The sequence below is a fragment of the Falco peregrinus genome, chromosome 12 (genome assembly GCF_023634155.1).
Source record: "Falco peregrinus isolate bFalPer1 chromosome 12, bFalPer1.pri, whole genome shotgun sequence".
In the NCBI taxonomy this organism is placed as follows: Eukaryota; Metazoa; Chordata; class Aves; order Falconiformes; family Falconidae; genus Falco; species Falco peregrinus.
Window position 1 is genome coordinate 23,511,343 of NC_073732.1, and position 22,983 is coordinate 23,534,325.

The 22,983-nt window shown below is 43.2% G+C and overlaps 1 protein-coding gene across 2 annotated transcripts in view; it reads right to left on the minus strand.

Moving 5' to 3' along the window:
- Nucleotides 1-22,983, minus strand: part of FNDC3B (fibronectin type III domain containing 3B) — a 209,616-nt gene that overhangs the window by 52,038 nt on the left and 134,595 nt on the right. For both annotated transcript variants that reach the window (XM_055817155.1, XM_005242826.4), the window contains exons 8-14: nt 17,516-17,673; nt 15,244-15,303; nt 12,303-12,441; nt 11,914-11,967; nt 3,623-3,747; nt 843-1,017; nt 187-273 (exon numbers count right to left, since the gene is read on the minus strand). In XM_055817155.1, the coding sequence (XP_055673130.1) occupies nt 187-273; nt 843-1,017; nt 3,623-3,747; nt 11,914-11,967; nt 12,303-12,441; nt 15,244-15,303; nt 17,516-17,673 (798 nt within the window). The remainder of the gene's footprint in view (nt 1-186; nt 274-842; nt 1,018-3,622; nt 3,748-11,913; nt 11,968-12,302; nt 12,442-15,243; nt 15,304-17,515; nt 17,674-22,983) is intronic.

The following is a 22,983-nucleotide window of genomic DNA, read 5'->3' on the forward strand; positions in this document are numbered from 1 at the left end:
GCAGCCCCTGTGGTAAAAGTAAAAATGCAACTAACATTTAACAGTTTAATCTGTCAGGTCACAGTATAAAAGAAATTTCTGTTTGATGATCCAGTTTTGGAGGTAGTACTAAAGGGTCCCTACCCCCTCCTGGAAAAAAAACAACATGGAAAATGCTATGCAATGACAACTGGAGAAAGATTTTACCCTGAATTTATACTGTGTGCTTCTTCTGAGATTCTTCACAGTACAGGCTTGCTCCTCTCCAGTGTACTTTGGGTGAAACACGCTGTCCTAGAGAAAACAAAACCAGCCAGTCTGAGGGAGGGCTCTGTATTGCAGACTGCAGCTACAGCACGTTACAGCAACGGGGCTTCACAGCCAAGTGCTTTTTACTATTTATTATCATCATTACTACTTCTACACTGCAAGGCTGCAATAATTTTCTTTTTAGAAGGATGTTGCAACCGAGCTGAGTAATACAATTTTGCTGTAAAATAAGCACAAACCCAATTGTGACAGTTTAAGATGTTACAGAAACAGAAGTGACTGGTGACAGAACATGAGCACACCAGACAGCAGCGAGGAGGACACGGCAGGCTGAACCTATTAAGGACAAGCTGCCCCATACCTTGTAGACTCGTGTGAAGCTTTGTAAAGTCATCAAGGATGGCGGTACAGATTTTTAGAAAAGAATTCATAATTCTGCTGTGGAGCAGAACAAATCACACAGCTCTGTCTTGCCAAATACCCAGAACTCCTAAAAGACCCCCCCAAAGCAGCAACCCACCACTTTCTCAGTGATCTTGAATTAATAAATGAAAACTCGATCTAAGTACACTTTATAGTATCACAGTACTTACATTATCTTCTTCCTGAATTTCCAGGGTGTAGGAAATCACTTCCTCTGGTGTACATCCTTCTACTTTATTCCACTGCAATGAGATCCACGTAACACCAGCTCGAACAAGCCTTGGTGCAGAAGGGGTCTGAGGAATATTACCTGCAGTGTAGCATACCACCTCCTGGCTGTACCCACTGCACAGAGACAGAGAAGACGACAGTGGAAAAAAAACAAACCTCAGTGTATTTAGATTATTATTTCACATTTTCAAAAAATCTAGACAAAGTTAAAATTACCCAGGTGGGAAAGATGAGCACCCAGTTAGAAAACACCAGAACTAGTAGAAAAAAAAAAAAGAGCAGGGTTTTATGTATCCTCACAGTCATTTTTACAGATCTCATCACAATAATATTGGAAAAAATAGTATTTGATTGCCTAAAAATATTAACTTACTATTAACTGTAAAGTAGAGGAAAATCTCATTTAATAATGGGGACCTAAGACATAAGAAAAAAAGCCCCAGGTGTTCCACTTTTAGGTGCTGAATTTAAGACGCAGTTTACACCTTTTATAAACTCAGCTTTCAGAGGTGTAGCTTAAATAGAATTTGTACTCTGAGTGCTTCAGCAGATCTAGTTCCACCACTTCAGACATCCTCTTCCAAAGAAAGCAGGGAAATAATTTATCTAGTCATGACCATACATGTTCAGCATCATGTAAGAGCTGTCTGATGCAGGCACAGGTACCTTCCAGCCCTCCAGGCTGGCTCTACTCCTTTCCGACCTTCCCTGCCCAAACCTCTTTGCATTTTAAGCTGAGCTTAAATTTGCTCTTTTGCACAGCTCAGGTTGCAACCAGAGAGAACACTCCTGGCAGAGGAGATGAACACTTTCATCTTCTTTAAATCCCAGCACACGGTGCCTTGAAAACCTAATAAGCAGTTGTGTCAAGCAAGTGTAGGAAGAGTTCTCTTAATACCCCATGCAGAATATATTATGTACAACAGAAACTTAACAACAAAATTTAAAACGGACAGAATTTGCCAAATTCTCAGAAAGAGAACATCAGAACTCAACTGAAGGTAAGGTTCTTGCAAAATGTTTTGCTTCCAAAGTACAAATGTACTTTGTTCCTTGAAGTAATAGCAGGAATTTAATATGCACTGAAAGCCACATCCCCTTTTTCTGAGTCATGTTTCTCAAAAATATTTGTTGTAATATTCTTGTATTTAAAAAAAGAATTTGAAAAAAAATCAACCTATAACTAACACCCAAATCAGACAAAAATCATCATAAATGGTAAGTCTACAAGCATTACAACTAACCAAAACCATCTTTCAACATGAAGTGTTAGATGACATTATCATGTCATAATTTCTATGTGCTGCCTATAAAAATAAGCCATGGGCTGTTGGTACTTATCTCCTAGATTAACACAGAGCAGCTGACCATGAATACTGTTCTTCATTCACTCCCTCCTCAATAGCCAGGGGGGAAAAGAGAGAGAGAAGGAGGGTGAGAAAGAGAGAGAGAAGAACCAAATAAAACCCCAAACAAAAAGCAGGGGGAGGGTTGACGCATGCCCTAAACTATTTTAAAAATCTGGAATCTGGCAAAAAGAAGAGATGCCAAAACTGGGAACTTTGCACAAAACTGGCATCCCAATTCCAGCGACGCTCAGCAGCTCCAGCTGAAGCCTCTCTCCCCCAGCCCAAGCGTGATTTCATTAGCGAGGGAAGTAATGTCACAGCAAGTTGGCAAAAGGGACTCTGCACGCATGAACAGCCCCAGTGCATCACAGAGGGAAAACACAGGAACATGAATAAAGAAACTTTTTAAAGCTATATATTACTGAGAGGTTTGTGTTGTGGAAGGGAGAACAATACAGGAATCTCCCTCAGCAAAACCATTGTAACATACCACTAGCGTTTCTTTTTCTGTCCTTCTTATTATAACGATTAGATCCTGTTTAGCTAAGAAGGACAATAAAAGCGTACACAAGATCACTGGATGTTTAGCTTCTTCACAGCTAAACTTTTCCTGGCCTGCTTCCCTTCCGCGATCCCAGCAGCGACAGCCCCTGCAGCACCGTGTCTCCTCGGGTACAGTGGCCCTCAGCTGTGCCGCATTTTAGCTCAGCACTCCCTGGCAGCTCCCAGAGGATTGCAATAAGCCTGATTGCTCATCATCTTCATGCGAGCTCCTCTGGTCAGGTGCAAAAGAAAGGAGAAGCTGAAACCCATCCTGCAGGGCCCTCGGGTGTGCCTGTTCTCTCCAGTCCCAGCTCTCTCGCCTGTCTTTCCCACCCCATCAACCAGTCCTGCAGAAGAAGGAAGGGACTGTGCTGCTGAAAAAAGACAGACAGGCTTTGCTTTAAACCAGAAAAATAAATATATCGGGATTCCTTTCAAAATCTGTAACTCAGCTTCCTCTTGCTTGTTTTTCTTGGTTCACCGAGATCCCTAGTGGGAATTTTACATAACAGATGTATTCTTTTTGTATTAGGAATAGACCACAGAACACCATTTAACACCTCAAAAGGAGCCTATCTTCTCAGGCTAACCTCATCGTGCTGAAGGTACATGCTGATTCCCTGGGAGGTGAACGATACCACCAGGGGAAGGTGTGACTTACCCTAAAGCATTAATAATAGAGCAAATGTCAGATATTTAACTCGAAACCAGAAAGAGAAAACACACACAGACACACACTCCCCTGATTCCTCTCAACACTGTCATTGATTGTTAAACTTTCCAGCTACCACTTTTTCTCAACAAAGCGTGTAACCTGGGTAACTTACCTAGTACCGATGTCATTCTGAGCTGCTAAGCGGAAGGTGTAACCCAAAGCGGGACAAAGCTTAGTCAACTTGCAATGCTTCTGGCTTCCAAAGTAGCATTCTCTGAAACCACTGTTCCGCTTTCCCTAGAAAGAGAGAAATCTGTAATTGGACAGCTATGAAACAAAACCACGTGGTTCTTATTTAAAAAAAACAACGAGCTGTGAAATGATTTCAGAATTGGAGGCTTTCATCCAGGTGCTGTGCAAAGAAAGCTGTGCAAGCCACCGACAGCACCGCTATGCCACCTAACACAATACAGCTCAATTGTCAGTCTGCGGCCAGAACCCTCCTCTTTTCAGGTTATCATCTTCATGAGACGCATCTGCAGCTTCAGCCATTCTGCTTGAAATGTAATTTCTCCTACTCATTAACAGAAAAGTACGCAAATTAAGGGCGAGATTCACCTCTGAGTCAGCCTTGTCAGAGGCACAGGAAAGCAGCAACCAGCATTTCTCGCAAGCGCCACCCTCCGTGCCTCCAACCCCACGCAAACCTCCGCCGGTCCTTCAGGAACGCTGCATCCCACAAGAGGGCTCCCGCTGCCCACGGACCAGCCCACCCAGCCCAGGGACAGCCTGGGTGCACCCCTCCCTTCAGCCCCCTCCCAGCCAAGGTGAAACAGATCCGCCCACCCTGGAGGAACGCTTAACATGCCAGGTTCTGCACCCACCCCACTGCTCAGGGCATGCAGTGAGGATGAGGAGGATTTGTTGGGAAGCATGCAACTTGGGTACCAGAGGTAGGTTTATGGGAGCTTCGCGTCAGTGTGACTATGAGCCCTGACAAAACCAAGACAGGGCAGCAGCGAGAGAGGGTATCGAGACACCTCTCCAGTCCCCAAGACCTTCCTCAGGCACAGACCTGCACGGCGGGGCACAAGGACATTCAGAAGTTCTCTCCCTCCCCACCACGTTTAAACCAGAACAAAACCCTTCTCAATCCACCCCAATGCAGTATGCCCTGGCATAAAAACAAAGCCAAGCTTTTTGGGGGACAGAAGCCCCAAGACAACAGAGAATATCTGCTCTCATCCCATGTCACATGTGGGAAACGGTCGATTTGAAATCTTTCAGGAGAAAGGGCATGGATTGCTCAACTATCCATAAATATCTACCTCAGCTGAAGCAGTTTAAAGAAGTTTTCATTTCAATACCTGAATACAAAATGAATGGACATTTACATCACAAAGTACCCAAAAGCACACCAGAATAGAAACTTAGCAAAGCCCACCCATGCAGAGATAAGGTTATATCCATCTCTGCAACTTCTTCTGACTTAAGAGCTCTGCTACACTTTTTACTATTTTTGGTACCCGTCTCTGCGATTTTTAATTTTTATTTTATCTCAGCAAGATTAACATCTCCCCACAGACAAGGCTTCTTTTTTCACCGGGAAAGATTTCACACAGGACAATTATTTATAGTGGTGTCCCTCGCTGCGGCCAACAGCCTCACCTGCTGCTGCCTCCCTGGGCTCTGCCTGTCCTCCCACACACCGTTCTTCATGCTCAACACATTACTCCATCATCAAAGATCTCAAAAATGTCCAAATGGAACATCCATTTCTCACTGGCCCTTTCTCCAGCCCCTATTAATTTCCACTTCTTTTCACTCAGATTGCAACACAGAAGGGAGAACTCCATAAAATGTTTGTGGTAAAGCTCCTAAAATGTGTTTATCAAGCTAGGAACGATCATGCAGACCTCCAGCACGGCACAAGTTGAGAGTCCTGGAGAGACATTTAGCGCGGGCAAACAACTAAGACTTATTTATGCAGTGTGATCCTACGCTTGTTCTAGGAAACTGGTTTTATACATAATCTTTTCAACTTCACCTACCTGCCCCAGCTGTAGCATTACTGTATGGCTCAAGTACACAAAGGGGAGGAATTGGAAAAGAATCACAAATCCTAAAGCAAAAGTCTTCTGCAAGTGACAAAACTTTTTCAGATCTAAAATCCCTAGATACAGAGTTATTAGAGGACAAGACTCCTTTTGGACAAAAGTAATGGGTCACCACACTTCCCAGCTCAGCAATAATGTATTTTAAATGCAGACTATACAAAACCTAATTAGTAATCTTATGTTTTAGCAAAATTTCTGTTCATCAGTGCAGGACTACTAAGAATAGATTTCCCCTCGCCCCAATGCAAACCCTCTTTTTTAGGTTCAGATGCATTAAGTAAATTTTTATCTTTTTGACAACTTCACTACCTGTAAAGCATTTGAAAACATTTAATTTCTTCTTGACTTCTGCTTAAGAATGTGGGTTTTTTTTTTTAAAAATAATTTTCTTATGCTTTTTCTCCAAAAGAACCAAGTGACCAAATGCTAAGCATGTGGTTGATGAACAGATGAACAGTGATGGTCAGCTGAAGAGGAAGGTCATGAAAAATCTCACCTGGGGCACAATGCCTGAGCAGAGAGCAACGGGCCAGGGAAACTCCAGTTTGTCACACCGGCACGTTAAAACTTTGCAAAGATGGCCAAACATTTAAGTTACCTTTCACTTTATAACAGTACAAGCTCTGATACTGTATATATTTTTCTTCTACAACTGGTATTGTACACTGCCCAGACTCATTCAGAGACCAACTGGTATTCAAATTACTCAGACCGGCTGGTATTTTGGATTCTATTGGCACTAATTGGAGAGGCTGGCCGATATTTCTAATTATCCTGGCATTAATAGCCTGGAAATAGTCTCTCCGCTCCTTCTCTCCCAAGATTTATGAAAGCACTAATGCTGGCATAATTATAGACAGGAACAACTGGCAGGCTGGTACTGGCTGCCACCCAAGAGCCTTACAGCTTTCCCAGAATCCTTCTCCTATTCTTTGTACGCTCAGCATCCAAGTTTTAATCCTTTAAATAATGTTTCGTAAGTTGCTTAAAATACACTGTATCATTTCCACAAATATTTGTAATCCAGGCATTTCAGAGGGAGGGCACCACGTTGACTCCTTTGCTAGCCCTGCTTCCTCCAGCCTGCGGTCCCTGTTCTTCACCAGGACAACCCACACTGCGAGGATCATCAGGGCCTGCCTGAGGGAACAACAATTCAGCTCCACAAATCCATCAGAATTTGCACTATACTACAACACAGCATTTTAACACCATTTCTGAGAGTTTTGCCGGCTGTTCCAGCTACGGTTCAAGCTACACGCTCACTCAAAACAGGGTACTTCTGTTTCTCTTGGAGATTGTGTTATCGAGACAAGGGTCTTGACATTTCAAATGGGTTTTGTTGATCACATTCCCTGCAAACACACACGAAAGGAGGAACGGGCCACTGCAGGTGCAGCGGACACAGAAACAGAGCCCCCAGCCCTTCACAGGGCCTCGCTGCAAAAAGTCTGAGGAAAAGCTGCCAGCGTCAGACTTGCAACCAGGAGGCAAGATGGCAATCTGCTGCGGGCCACGCCAGCGCTGCTCCTGGGTTTGGTTCATATTGGCATTGAAAACCAACAGACTGATACTCAATCTGACACAAAGCTGCAGAGCAAACTGTCAACAATTACTGTAACACACCCTAATATCTCTGCAAAGCATTCACCGCGCAAGCTTATACAAGTAACTGAATCTTCTGTATACACAAACATTTAGAGGACAGCACAGGACCTACGAAACACCCTGAAAACATACACAAAGCTCAATTTTTTTCCAAGACTCTCCTCTTGCTGTCTCACAGGAGCGATACAGCCACAGAATGGATCAGAAGCCCAAGCGTGGAGCTCCATCCACCCGAATTCTGGTGGGCCATCACCAAGATGCATGGCCCAGATTTTCAGCTAGTATAAATGAGCATGTCTCTGCCAGACTCAAGATGTTTAAAACTTTGTGGCAGAACAAAATTATCTCCGTTTATCTAAACGTAACCATCCATCACCGAATCATTACATAGCGTGGCACTGTATCTGCCTCTCTCTTGAGCAAATTAAAATGAGGTGATTACTGGACGAGAATTAAAGCTGCTTTTGAGTTATATACAAAACAGCGACACACACTGCATGAGAGGGACGTCCTTGCCTCTGGCTCGGGAACAGTCCTCCACTTTCCCATAGAGAATGAATGGGATACTCCTGCTATCCACATGCACAAGAGAAACATTTATTTACTACCGCTTAATCACAGAATGAGCATTTCACATGTAATTAGTAACAAAGGCCTGATTCTTACAGCAGTGCCAGCGGCATTTATCAATGCAGTTACAGTTTACTGATTTTGATGAATGTTGGCATCCGCAGACAGCATCACCTCCTTCACAGTGATGTTTTCTGTTTGGTGTATTTTTAACGCTCTTTATTCGGATTAGCCTTTTGCTTACCCTGAACAACGAATCCTGGCACAACGTCACCAATTGACTAGTTCAGGTTTGTAGGTCCAAAGGGTTCAGGTTTGTGAAGTTCATAGGAAAAGAGCCAGAAGGTGGACATTTCCTTAATTACCAATTTTAACTGATTTTATTGCCAGACTGCTGTTGCCATTCCCCACACCTGAAGTGCAGTCACCTTCAGATCCTACTGATTTTCAAAATACCCGAGATGAGGGGCTGAACCCACCCCCTCTGCAGTCAACGGGCACTTTGCTAGCCTACAGCCGATGTAACTAAGCGGCAATTTGGTGATCTGCTGTTATACTCTGCTGCTGAAAAATTAGCCTGTCCTCCATAGTTCACCAGGCATTTTAAGCAAAACGAAGTTTATTAGCAAGGCATCACAACTCTTAATTCAAAGACCTAAATCAGTACTGAGAAAGGAAGTATTTGAATTCTCTAGAAGTGTAACACCACTCACGCTAAAAACCATTTAATCCAAACTGGGAGGGAAAAAAGATGGAAGAGCAGGAATAGCGTTGTCTGCTGGCTCCTCTATCTTCCAGAGTCTGCAGGTCAAGAAAAGCCCCAAAACTCAGAAGTGAAGCAGCAGCAGCTGGGTAGGACTGGCACAGTGACACATCAAGCAGTACAACCTTCCCTTCAGCAAAGTAGGTCAGACTACAACACGCCTAATTCCAACGAAGAAACCGAAGCAACTCATTTGTGTTTCAGCTGAAGCTCACCTCATGACGCCAGAGAAGGTTTTTCAAGTACGTATGAGCAACAGACAGCTAAACCAGAGAATGGGAACAGTATTGCATCTATTCTCGGCAAGACACAGTAAAATAAAATGAAAGACCAAACCTTGCTCCAAGTCCCTGGAGTGACCCTGCAGAGAAGGGGGGAGCCTGCGGGAGGTCGGCGCAGTGGCATGGGGCTCGCTGAGGAGCACTGCACCCAGGGTCCCTGGCAGACCCCCAGCACCCAGCTGGCTCTGCAGCGCCTCAGCCCTGGGGGAATCCCCAGCCACAGCCACAAAGAGATGAGATAGTGTCCTCACTACAATTTACAGCCTCACCTCATCCTAGAGCCGTAAAACACACCGCTTCTGCTGTCGTTTCAGAGCAACGATTTATTTTTTTGCCTGTACAAGTGATGCCAGCTACACTCCTGGCTGTGTTTGGGATGCTACAAACTATGCCTCTGCCCTCTAAAACCAGGTGGAACTAAATGAGGTACTGCTGAGCATCTGACAGTCCGTGACCCAGAGAGGGACAAACCGTCACCCACCGCGTGGCAACACGAAGGGGCTGCGGCTGGAGCCCCTCCCTTGGTGGCAGTGGGTGGCACAGCTCCAGCTGGGGGACCACGCCAGCACGCCTGGGGTACAGCCAGACACGCTCCCCAACCACCTCCACCACTCCCCACGGCTCCCGTGCTTGATGCCCATTTGGTTTCTATCGTTTGAGGCTGCAGCCCTTGCAAGACGGCTTTCCAGGATCTGCAGGTCGCCTGTGTAGCGAGGCTTTCCGTGGCTCACGGGCATGCTGTCCTTCCCTACCCAAGGGACTCAACTTCTCGAGGCAGACTGCCATTGTAGGCTGTTTTTCTAACTTGATCATCGGATAGATTTCTTGTTCTCCGCTCATGCAAAGCCCGCTCTGCTTTGCAGCCACAATTTAATTTCCTTCTGATTGCTGATTTTCCCGTGTTTATATTTTATTCTGTGCCCTGTAGCTAATGAATGTTGCTCTAGCTGAGATCTGGCAGAGCGCTTGCTGTTGTCTGGCAAGCGTTCTCCTCTTCCCTGATGTATTTATTTCTTGATTTCACCGGGACACAGTGTGGCATTGTAAAAAAGTCTGTGCTTTTCCTTACATGGCGTTTACACAACCAAGTGCAAGGGTACGGGGCACCGCATGTGAATTCACTTTTGTGCCTGGGTGCTGTGACCCCGGTAGCTCCCTGCACCCTGCCTCAGAGGCACACCTTGCAACGGCACATGAAAAAGTGAGCGGGACAGCCCGCTCAGCTCGCCATCGCGGGTAGATGAGGCTCCTGCAGATGCAGGTGCAGCCAGTCTGCATCCTTTGACTTTTTCTTTACTAAGCCTTAATAACAAGTTTTAATTCAGCAACTGAAAGCTGCATTTCTGTCTCATATCAGAGGAAATTTTTTTTCGGAAAAGCTACACCTGTGGCATTAACTGTCCCACAACTGGACAACTACATTTCAGTCTTGTCAAACCACTGGAGATGTACCAAATGAATTTGTGCAGGACCATTATTCTTTCATCTTTGCTGGCGAGCTATCCACCGGGATCTCAGATTTCAGAATTGCTACTGAGAAAACAAGGTAATTAAAATAGATAAGACTACAGGAATCAGGATGCCTTCATTTTTCCCCATCGGTACGTGAGCTGGCCTAAACCAAACTACTTTTGCCCTGCGAAAAACAGACACCATAACAATTCTTTCTCAAGACAAACTCTAGGTATATATGCAGTATTAAAGGGTTTATAGGACAAAAGCATTTTAGAATTGCCTTACATACACCCAAAATTATGACTAGGCGCCATGTGGATGAAATAAATATCAAAAGTATTTGTGCTATATTAATGGTCTGTTGCTGGTTTTTCTTTTCAAAAGATCTTCTGTTGCTTCCCTTCCCTTTGCAGGCTGGAATCATTCACGTTTCCACTGCTTCACCATTCGGTGCTGTTACATCCCCATGGCTCCAGGTTACTGGAAGCCTTGTGAGAGATCACAACCGCCCAGTCAAGGTGTCACAGATGGTGTGACGGGATCATCCTGGCCTGTCCTTTGGCAGAAATGTTTTTTTCATCTCCTTTCCCAGACTTCACACTTCACTTTTTTTATTTTTCACTGACGACCTTTCCCCTCCCACTATACGGAGAGGGACAGCAAGCCATTCTGAAATTCGTTTCATTTTACTTCAGTGAGTTTCCCATCACGTAGACCCCGCTTGCTGGACACTGTGTATGACAAATGCTTGCACAGTGAGTGGTTCCAAACATCCAACATGTAGCAGAATGATCCGGGTACACGTTACATGAGATGATGGAAAACCATTCACATCAAAATACTCCCTTTGGAATGTTACTTTTAGACTCCTAAAAACCTCAAGAGACTCTCCTCCGACTGTACAGCTCATCACCCTTTCACACTCTTCATTTCCTGACTCATCACATAGACGTTACCCAAGCCTTTTCCACCAACTAATACTATTTTTTCCTTTAAAGATAATCTTCACTGACTCATGATTACTGCAGAAACAGGGCTTGCACAATGGGAAGGAGGCAGAAAGGAACTGGGGGATGGAGGGAGGACTCCTAGCCAGAACCACCTCCCGCAAATACTCCCCATCCCTTGCATTTACACTGCTCATGAACAATGTAAGGTATTTGGGACCGGGAACTCAGTTCCTTTTGTGCCTGGAAGGGGACTAATTGCCACTGTGTCAAGGGCACTGTTATTTTGAGCCTGAATACATTCTCTGTAGAAAGGGCTGCGAGATCATGACTCTTCTCCTTTGAGGCAGGAATAGGTTTTTATTCTGTGGCCAGAGAGCAGCCAGAAAAAAAAGAGACCATGAACAGAACTCCACGATACACCACAAGGAATTAAATAATAAGTAATGCTGATTAACAAAGAAAGTACACTAAATGAGGGATAAAAAGTTATATTTCAAGACCACAGAACCAGAACACTGTCTCTGCACAAAATACACTGAATGAAAAGTTCTCCCCCCACTGCCCCTTTCACCTTTCCAACCCTTTACCTAATGCCATCAGGATTTCATTTTCCTACTTCTACTTTCTGCTGTATTAAATTATTTTTCTTTACTCAGCAAATCCTTGTAAAGTCTGAGTGCCATTTATTCATGCCTTTATTTGAACTAGTTACTACTTACCTCATCCCACTCCAAAAGGTAGCTGGTGATTTTTGAACCATTATCAATGGGTGCCTACAAACAAAAACAAACAGAAGGGGATGTTGGGACGAAGAGAAAACTAATTTTCCCCCAGGCAAATGAGTCCAGTTTAAAGTGAAACCAAAGCCTGGGGTTTGCACATAGCTTGGCAACCTCTTAACAAATACCGAGAAGAAGCTGGATGTAATGAAACACATACATTTTAAAAGTCAAGTCAGTGCACGGGGAGGCATTTGTCAGAGTACAACAAGTTCAAGTCTCTCACTGAAAAATTACTGTCTCAGCTTCCAATTATTTTCAACGGTCGTGCTCACTGTCAGTAAACTGTATTTTTCCCTGCTTTCTTGCCCAATCCAAGCATTACCTACCTTCCATTGTAAGGTTAAGGAGCTTTTGGTCCTGTGTGAGGGTTTGGGTGGGAAGGGACACTCTGGTGCTGAGCTGTGAGTGGTGAAGCTTACTGGCTCTGAGCAGGATCCCTTTACCGAGTTGTACATTGCATATACCCTGGAAACAACATTCAAGCGGGTTAGAAATTTGCCAACAGTTACAAGATGAGACAGCACTGCCCCAGCCACAATATTTGACTACCAAAGCATCCACGATACCCTCCACTAATGACAGATTTCTCACAGAGCAGGGGCTACCATTATTCTACTTCACTTGACAGAAGTATGCAAAAAAACCCCAACCACAGCAGAAGGGGAATATTACAGTGTTTTGTGCAAATACACCCATAGATCACCGAGTTACCATCTTTTCCTTCCACCACTCTTTCCTTGCCCATTGCCAGACTTTCACATACTGTGCTAAAATCCCCTTCGCAATACAACAGAAAGTATGAACTCATGAGAAAAAGGTATAAACTTTAACGCCTGGCTTACACGTGATCCACGCATACCATGCTGAGTGGTGTAACCGCTTGTCTCCTTCCACGGCTACAAGCTTCTGCACAGCTTAGGTGCCAACACTTAGGGGACCTCCATGAATTAGAACTAACAGGAACATTGCTCTGACCAACTAAAAATCTTCAAAGCAAATTTGATTTCAGGCAAATCCTCTGCCTACCAGCACAGAGGGAGATATACAATACCAAATAATGTGGGAAAGCAAATACAGTATAGTTGAGCACTTCCTCACGAGGTGCTTTTCTCTGAAAAATTTGGGACGTTATTTTTTCTCCCTTCACATTTTCCATGCAGCAAAAGCGCAAACTGGAAGTCTCTTACTCAAAAAAACGTTCAAACCATGACCAGACGATGACCTCTGAGCTGGCTGTAGCTATTGTGTACTTGAATGCAGCGTTTAAGAAAGGGCAATTTCTAAATTTGCTTTCAGTAGATAAGAGAAATTTATGTACAATGGCCACCTATGTAGAATCAAACCTTTCAGGGCAGGTTCACAAGAACTGCTGCAGTGCTGTTTTACCCATCACCTGCTAGCAGTCAGAAGTGAAAACAAATGCAATTAATTAATTGACTCTGCACCTGGCAAGCAGTACGTACGTGTGCGGGAAAGCAACATAGTCAAGCATCAAACACACACCGTCGAGGAATACAACCATGCGAAAAAGAGCTTAACGAGCATTTTCTGCAAGTCACTCAAACACCGAGCACAGCCATTGCTGAAGGTACCAAAACGACACTACCTGAAGAAACGCAGGCAGCAGGTTCAGCGCAAACCAAGTTGTCCTGGCCGCCCAGGGCACAGCGGGGCAGGAGCAAGTGCAAGAGCTTGTCTGCGTGGAGACAAAGCCCTGAGAGATGCTGCCAAGGTCAAGGAGACCCAGGGCCATCTGCCAAGTAACTGTTGGCCCCATAAATTTCTTTACTTAACAGATTTATTTCTTTGCAGTCGTTAATACGTAATGCAGTTTCACTGAAGAAAAAAACCAAACTGTCATGGAAAGCCAACAACCAGCCTTTCCAGTGGCGGTTCCCTCCACTACCAACACGTGCTGCTGCTTTTTAAGTCTGACTTTTATATTTAGCGGTTATTGCTAACTGTTCACAAGCGATATATACATCTGGCAAACCTGCAGGAAGGTGGAGGGAGCTGTAGGTATGGAGGAAAGTCAGCCAGGACATGGGGCAAATACGCACAACACCCCTAAAAATCACAGAAGACCTCAATTCCACGCTGAGCATGGGGACCACTCTGCTCTTTGGGGCTGGATTTAAAAGTGATGCTCGACTGCTTACAGCAGGAAGCTCAGCAGTGTTATACAACTTTCTCCTCCTTGCTACCATCCGTTTACTGCTAGGGCTGGGACTACTGCCCAACCTGGGAGCCTGCGTCTTTCCCTTATTTACAAGAAGTCACTTCTGGTCCCATGCTTCTACTTGAAAAGTCCATTTCAGGGCTCCAATAGAAAGTATCCTTAAAAATAAAAAAAAAGAAACTGTAGTATCAGAGCAAGACAGACACATTTTGGTGTTGGTCTTTTTCACAGCTCAGAAGCAACGTGTTTGTTCTTCAGAGTTTTACAAACAGGAGCAGCCTTGATGTGAAAAACCTTGCCAAACCTAGCCCTTGGCTGGAGAAACAGAAGGAAACAACAGACAGGAGTGAAAGGATTTTTTTTTTCTTTTAAAGGACATTGAGTGTAAGTGAACAGGATGTGAATTTGAAGCCTTGGTTAATAAGCAAAGTCTTTGAAAAAATGCAACGTGAGCAGGTAACACAAATGGTGTTAAAAACATCAGGGAGCAAAGCTGAGAATGTGTTAAGAGGTAACAAATGTGTAAAACATTTTTAGAATCAAAGAGAAATACGCTCTGAAAATACCAATGCAGGCCACTGTGAATTTTTTTTTTTTTAATAAATGCCTAAATGACTGTGGTCAGATGAATCCGTAATCAGTAGATTTACTTCACAAAGCAGAGTATTTATGAAGAAGCTGTGCTGGAGTACTTTCAGTGCTAGCACACCTATGTTACCATAACTAAAAAATGCCAGTTGATAGAGTCAAATTTTTAAGAAGCTTGAGGTATTCCACTTCCATACACAAGCACTTCCAGGCCTGTTATACAGACAGACAGACACACAGATACGGAGATGTCTTTTTTTCCTCTTGCTACAGCAATGACAACAACATGACAGAAAATGCATTATTGCTCAAAAAGCAGTCTCATAACTTAAAGATAAAATCTATCAGAAAATATTACAAAGCCACTGAAAACATACCTGCAGAACTGACCATGAAATTCTTGAGCTACACCGTATAGTTAAGAAAAAAAGCTTTCACAATTATCCTCATATAATTGAGAAGTTTATATTTAAGTGACATTCACAGTCACACTAACTCACCTGACGTGATAATCTGTTGCTGGCCTAAGGTCTTTCAGGTTATACTCTAATTCTTCTCCACTGCAGGAAAAGAAGCCCAAACCCAACAAATCAGTAAGTTATGAAAAGCAGTATCACACTTAGCACAGCTAATCACTTCCCAGTGACAACTGACTCCCATGTATTATGGTTTGAAAGAAGAAAAAAAATCCCACCACATAAACCCAGTAGTAAACATATATACCAACAATTTGTCGACACACTTCATGTTTCTTTAACACTTCATAAAGCTCTGTATACATAGAAGTAGTTATAATCTCATTTTATATGCTAAGTTAGCTATACGGGTTTATTTCAATGCTATCATTACATTCTGATGATATTTGCAGAAAGCTCATTGTGTTTTTCAACCCTCCCAGAGCTGAGAAGAGCCAAACTGACACATTACTTTTGTACTTTCTGCACATTCATTCTTGCAAAATATATAAAGTGAGTCATTGAACTTCTGAGGAAAAAAGTACAGGTTTTGTACAAGCATTTCACTTAGTTGCTTTTTTTCCCAGAGCTGTGCTCTCTGAGAGGACCATGGCAAGGAGTCATTTCATGTCCCAACAGCTGGACCCAGATCTCTTTCAATACCAAGAAAAGTAAAAGCACAGTTTCAGACGTTTTTGGAAAAAACCCCAGCATATAATCTATTAATTTCAAATGGAGCCAACATAGTTAGGGCTATTATTTTTCATTTTGGCTCATTTGCTGGTAAATGAGCACTAGACTCAGTTACGCGGTGCCAGTTCTGTGAAGATTAAGGTACAGATCAGCGTTTACTAAGTAATAGTCATCTCATGGAAGTGCTCAGCTGTTCATGATTTTATAAAAATATGGGAAAAGACATTTCTCAATTCTACATAAAGAAATATTTCATAACTAGCTGGTCAAATACAGGGAGATGTCTCAAAATCAAGAGAACAAAATCCATCAGAAAGCACATGCCTGCTGGGTTGCCAGAAATCCACTGAAAAACCTTCTTTTTTTCATACAATCCAATCCTCTGCAAATTCAGTTTTTTTCCCTCTGAAATGAGTGCACCTCCTTGCAAAGACAATGTATTCAACATATTGCAGACTTTTTGCCTATAGTAATAATGATTACTGCTGCTCATGACAGAGCGTACAGCATTAAGTTAATGGCTGTACTCTGGCCAGAAGCAGGAGACGAATTATTACTAGCAGCTTTAAAACAGATGCACAACATTTCATAACCAGGAGAAAATGTGCAGCCGTCACACCAACAAGCACAAGTAGTACTAGAAAGTGTCCTTCCCGTTTTAACAGCCCAGCAGCACATATTAACCTACAGAGATGCCCACGCTGGCTCACAAACAGCTAGCGCAAATACTAAAAGAAAAAAAATTAATAATAATCAGGCAGCATTTTCCTGGTTAATATGCTCGTTTTACATTACCCAAGACAGTTCACACAGATGTGCCTCTAGCACACCAAGAGGAATAGTGTAATTCACAGGACATCTTAAGAAAGGAGATGGTTTAGTCTTGAGAGGTAATTCCATAAATGCTGTATCACCTGGACTTTATTTAGTGAGATTTGGGAAGGATTAGCTATTTCACAACAGCCAAGGTCACATCTCAAAATTTTCTTTCCTAGACATCATTATTGGGGGGGAAAAAAAAAGCATAACACCATATGTACTTGATCACAGAATGAGCTCAGAGGATCACTGGAAGGAGAGGGAGAAATCCCTCAGAATTTTTCATGAAGATTGCTGAGCGCCAAGCATTCGGGTTTTTCTGGGGAGCTCCTATAGCCTACTCATTGGTGTACTCCCTCCTCTGCTCACTTAAGACATTACAAAGCAGTAAAGCCCTCAAACCATTGCTCATTAGCTCAAAACAACAAGCTTTTTAGTTCTTAATTGTGCAAGCCCACACAAAGTTAGGCCATTAGGAAGGCAGCTGTCCTGCCTGCATGGTGTACATGAGAAGCTTTGACGTTTAGCGTAAGAGAAGAAGTAACCTTTCCATTGGCAATGGGAGAGATGGCATCGCGTGCCGGGGAGGTGGGATGGGAGGGCAATTAGGGACCTTGTGACACGCTCTCAACCAGCTCCCTGCAAGCTCCTCCAGCAAGGCAGGCTGACAGGACAGTGGGGGAACAACTACAGGGTCTTCAAAGGTGCCTTCTTTCTGCAGCTGATGGGCATGCCAAAATATACCCTGAAAAGCCCAGGGAATGTATTCCTAATGAAAACATGCGTGTAAAAATGATGCTGTTACCTGTAAATTATCTTGTATTTTCCATCCCTCCCTTTATCCGATAAGGCAACCTCATAGGTACAGGTGTAAGGCAAACTGTTGTTGTGTCTATCTGCATTTAGAAGGCCAGTGGGAGGTGACCAGGAAAGTAAAACTGTTCTTGCTTGAATATTTGTAACCTGTAAAAGAAACAGCAGTTACTCTGACTTGTAAGAAAAGCACTATTCTCTTAAGTATTTGCTTTTTCCTTGCATCTTCACAATCGATTTCTTGTACAAAGGAAGTTCCAGAGTTAGAGGTGAAAATTAAAAGGTCAGAAATGGTCATCAGGAACACAAACAAAACCAGATTCATGGCATAAACCAACCTCTAACAGACAAGAAATACAGAGAGATGTCCCCCTGCAGCAAACTGGCTCGTCATCATCTGAGCATCCAGCAAAGGATGTCTCGCACCATTCTGGAGGTACCTGCTGCCGTGGCCATTACCAGAAGGGAACCGGAACTACGTGGAACGAAGACTTGACCCTACAGATTGTTTTGTACGCAATTATTTTTCTTAAAGCTTTTGTCAGGAAGATTCTGTAATAAAACTCTTGATGGCTTTTTCAGTCATCCTGTTCCTTCTTGCAATTTGAAACTGCAATAATTCAGCTGCAAAAAAGTAAAAAAACCCAAACCCCAATTCAATCTACGAAGTTACAGACTCGACAGTATAAGGGAAAACTCATAATAGAAGTCCAGCTTGTCAATTAAAAATTACATTGCAAATCAATCACTTCGTGCCCTAAGAGAAAGACTGTGCATACGATCTGTGGTCACTCCCGGGTGCAATGCCTCAGTGGCAGACGGGTGAGGATTCTCTTTTATTAGAGCATGGAAAAAATACCTCAACCCCCTGCACACCAAAACAACATATCACCCCACCAGCGCGGCTGTATCCTTCTGGAAACGCAGGTCCACATAACTCTAGACTGATGGAGCTTGCAGAGCTAGCATCGCCTTTCTCACCAGGAGAGCCCGCTGGCACAGCGCCGGAGGCATCGTTCATCAGCTGCACGTACCGAACAGCAGCTTCCCAGAGAACGGCCTTCTGTTATCATGCCAGGAAAGAAGAAAAAAAGATACACACACACACCTCCCCACCCCCTGCCACTGTCTCAAAAGAAAAAGAAATAGAAAACAATAGTTGCACTGGCTATCTTGGAAAGACAGCACAACGTTTTTATGCACTTCTGACAAAAGCCCAGGGAAGCCTCAAAGCCTCCGTAGCCTCAACGTCTCTGCCACAAATTCTCCCCTTTTCGTAATGAGAACAACTACATTGCTCTTTCTTAATTGTAGTGAAAACGTAAAGAGTAATTTTTTAGCTAGCCTCCATGAAGATGAATCAAAGCAAGAGGTTCTATGTTCTTTATTCATTTCTCCTATGCATCAAATTTCACTGGTTCTATCATTTTAGGAGATATTTTTCCAACACACAGAGCACAACGGTATTTCAGAAGCTGTAAGATGAATAATGCAGGTGCTTAGGTACACATTTCCTACGCTCTCCTGGAAACAACTGAAACGCCTCACCCATAAATGACTTGGTAATGACATACTAGCAATCACCTTTCAGGGACTGCTTGTTTACAAACCCGGCTTCGGGTTATCTTTAGATAATGGAGAATATTTAACTTCTCCTGTGAAAACACATTGCTTCCAGCTGAAGAGTACTGCAACTGTTGGACGTGACACCCATATATCAAGCAGATTCTTTCTGAGCAAGTCATAAATCTGTATTTAACAGACTGACAAGTAGGTGACGCCGCAAAACATCTCATCTTAACTTAAAACATCATGCTCTCAAAAGTTAAAGATTTTAATTTATAGCTGCACACTTAAGCCTTGCCAAAAAGAAAACCTCTGTTCAACCTAACATGAAAAACAAGTTGTAAGGCAAGACGTTTTAAGCAGCATAAAGGTTTTTTTCATAAAAAAGACAAACATGCAAATTCTTGTATGAATCTTCACAGGATTTCTTGCTCTAGTCGTATTTTTCTGATGCTATGAAATCCATGTTTGGTTCAAAAACCTGGACCAGCAGACACTGATACCGCATTAGATAGCTTATCAGAATCTTGAATGATTCAAGTAAGACAGATAAGTTAAATTTTTGAGAGGTGCACACACACATATGTGAAGGAAATTGTGAGAAAGCTATTTAGAGCTAGAAGGCCGCATTTCAAATAATATTTTGATCAGAAAACTGGATAGTAAGATTCACATAGTTGTTTTTTTTTAACATACATGACTACTATAGCAGCTCAGCCCATCAACACACAGTTCCTTTTATTATGGAAATACGCTTGCATAATTGTTTTTCATAAATTCAGACAGACTTGGAGCTGGAGGCACAATATCCTGCCAATGTTCTATTGAAATGTTTTTCTCTATGACTACTCACAAGGACACACGTATATATTCTGCGTATGGCAAAAACTCTGGCCTTTCATGAACTTTAGTAATCTGTAAGAAGTTAGATCTTTTATCATTTCTTAAAATAAGAGAGAGCATCTTACGGACTAACCGCCAGAAACTATTAGGCTATTATTCTGAAGTCCGCACGCAGACGCTTCCATGCCATGGATAAAAGTCCAAACCCAGTTGCTAAGCTGCTCCAGTCACACCATTAACTTCTTCCTGATGGAGCGCTGAGTGGCGGCTGGCCTGCCTCAGTGCTGCTATGCACACAGCAACTGCTGGTGGAGGTTTAAAAATAAACACCAGAAATCGTTAAATACAATTCTAAGCTGCACTGAGTACACACAGCAAGCGCAGTAAAGCAAGTGAGGGGTCACCGTCTGCACGATGAAGTCAGAAAAGGCAAATCTATACACTGCCCGGGTAGAGAGAGAGTACTGTGCGTGTCAGCACCAGTGCCGGGAACAGATTTATTTGTATGGCTAGAGGTAGAACTATCTGCTGCTCACTAACAGGCTTGATATCCTATCACATGTACCAGCCAAAGGTGTATCTCTTCAAGATCTGATTTAGTGGTCAAAGCCACTCTTAACTTTACCAAGGCACTCCTACCTGGAGCAGGAAGCACCAGCTTTGCCATGAGAAGGGCTAAGTTAATTAGACAGGGATACGATACGCTGAGAATAACAAGCAGGCACTTGCAAACCAGCTCAGTAGCTTTAACTCCAACTTTTCTTGCTTACACCTGGGAAAACAAGCACCTTTCAAGTGACCCCGAGGCAGCTGAACGGACGGGGTGCAGCCCTTCCCAGGCCACGAGGAGCAGCACGGCACAGGGCTTAATGCCGCTGCCGAACTTGCAGATGTAAATACTCAGCAGGACGTAAAAACCGGTTCGTTGTCCACCAACGGTGCACTAATTCCACCCGACCACAGCACGATAAGCAGCCAGAGCACCTCGTCACAGGCTGGGCAGGTAAACCTGCGTGCTGCTTCCCAGTTACCCCAGACTGTCCCACCCGGCCCCGGAACTGCTGGGCTTGCTTTGAACGGGACCGGCTTGGCCTTTTAGCCCAGACCTAACAAAAGATTTTCCCCACAATGTCTGATGAAAAGCACAGTTAATTAGTTTCTGAAAACTTCTCAGTTTACACAGTAAATGCCTGCTTTCTATGCTATCAAAACTCAGTGGTGTAAATAATTATTTTATAAAAGCCCCTGGGAAAGAATCCCAGCTCCTGCACTACTTTAATAAGGTTACAAGACTGATGAATATCGGTCCTTCCCGTCTTTCAGGTAATGAACAATGTTTCTGTACAACTTTCATTATCTTTCAAATTCCGGGTTAGCATTCACAGGCATCGTGTGGTTCGGGGTTTTATTGTATGTGTGAGAACTACACTGCACGCAACATTCATTTACTCCCTCGAGGGCAATGTTTGAAAGACTTGGGGGTCAAACGAATTCACGGTTATTACCAGGTTGAGATTTTGCTTTTAAACTATGGCTCTAATCCTGCAATTTTAGGCAAAAATCCTGATGATTAAGTATGAGTTTTGCTGCAGAGCCAGTCAGCAGGAGCAGGCTGCCTTTCGGAAAGTCAGACTAATGCCTGAGCTCCGACCCAGCAGACCCGCGGGAGGGGATGCCCCCCCGAGCCGCCCCGCAGCCATGCCGTCGGATGCAGCGATGCTTTGGAAACCCAGAATCAAATTTCCCTTCCCTCACCAAGGTATCTGCTTTAGGGAATGCTTACTCTGCTGTAATGTGAATTAAAAATACATTTCAGTTTAAATAAAGACATGGAGGGGGGGAAAAAACCCAGAAGGCTTCTTTTAAAATTTTTGCCATTAAAAGGATAAAACCACAATTAAATATAGTTTGCACATCTTAAACATGTAACAACATCTATTATTGAAAACAGACCTCTTATTAATTAGTAATTTTTGAAGTGGGTATATTTTGTGCTCAGAAAGGTGAGAGAGACTTTGTCACGCAGAGGTACCCAGACAAGCCAGATTAAAGATGCCTCCAAGCAACACCACAGCTGCTCAGACAGCTAATCCCTTCAGATGGCTTCCCCACCGCTGCTGGCGAGCGCTGCTCGCTTGGGCACACCAAAGGCATGTGCTGCAGACATAGCATCACTCCACGTGTCATTGACTTACTACTCTGTGCCCTTTACTTTTGTGCCATTTCTCTCTCACGCAGTTGTTTTTTTTAGATATTGTTCGATTTTTCATTCATATAATACATAAGGCTTGCCAAGAAATACGGCCCAGCTGACTATGCATAATATGATATATTTCTCTTAGAGACAATACTGACTATACACACAACCAATCATTCATAGCAATTAATGGTTTGTAGAGATTCCTATGAGTTTAACTATTCTCTTTCTAACTTCGACATTTGTGAGTAATAGATAACCCTCAGCATCTTCTCACTAAAGGTCAGTATTATCAAACTAGCATTCATCATCTTTTAGATCTTTCCCTTTCAAAAAAAAGAAAAAAAATCCTATATTTGCTATGATTCAAGAAAAATATTTTTTTGTCTATTTTTTATTTTTTGCTTCCCTCTGCTTTAAATGCTCTGGTTACCATAAATCTCACTGTACAAAATCCTTCAAACTGCTCAAATAGCTCCTCTCCTTACCTCTGTGAAATCACAAGTTTTTTATGACAGCTCTCTAGATCTTTGTAGAAGACATCTAGCTGTGGCATTTTACCAGATGAGCAACATTCAGGTAGTTCTTGGTAAAAGACTGACTCTGTACAATAAACTAGCCTAATTTTGTGCTAACTGCACCGTCTTTCCCTTCTGATCTCCCAGAAACTCTTCTCTGAAGTCTTCAGCTTCGTATGGCCACTTGTTTCTACATGAAACAAAGCAACTTTCCTTCTTGCAAACAGAAACCCGGGCTGTAGCCCCCCGATACTTATCCCTGAGGGTCTGGTTTAGGCTCTGGCTGCCTTTGAACCTGCTTTGTAGGTGCCACGACACTAGGATCCACCTACCGAC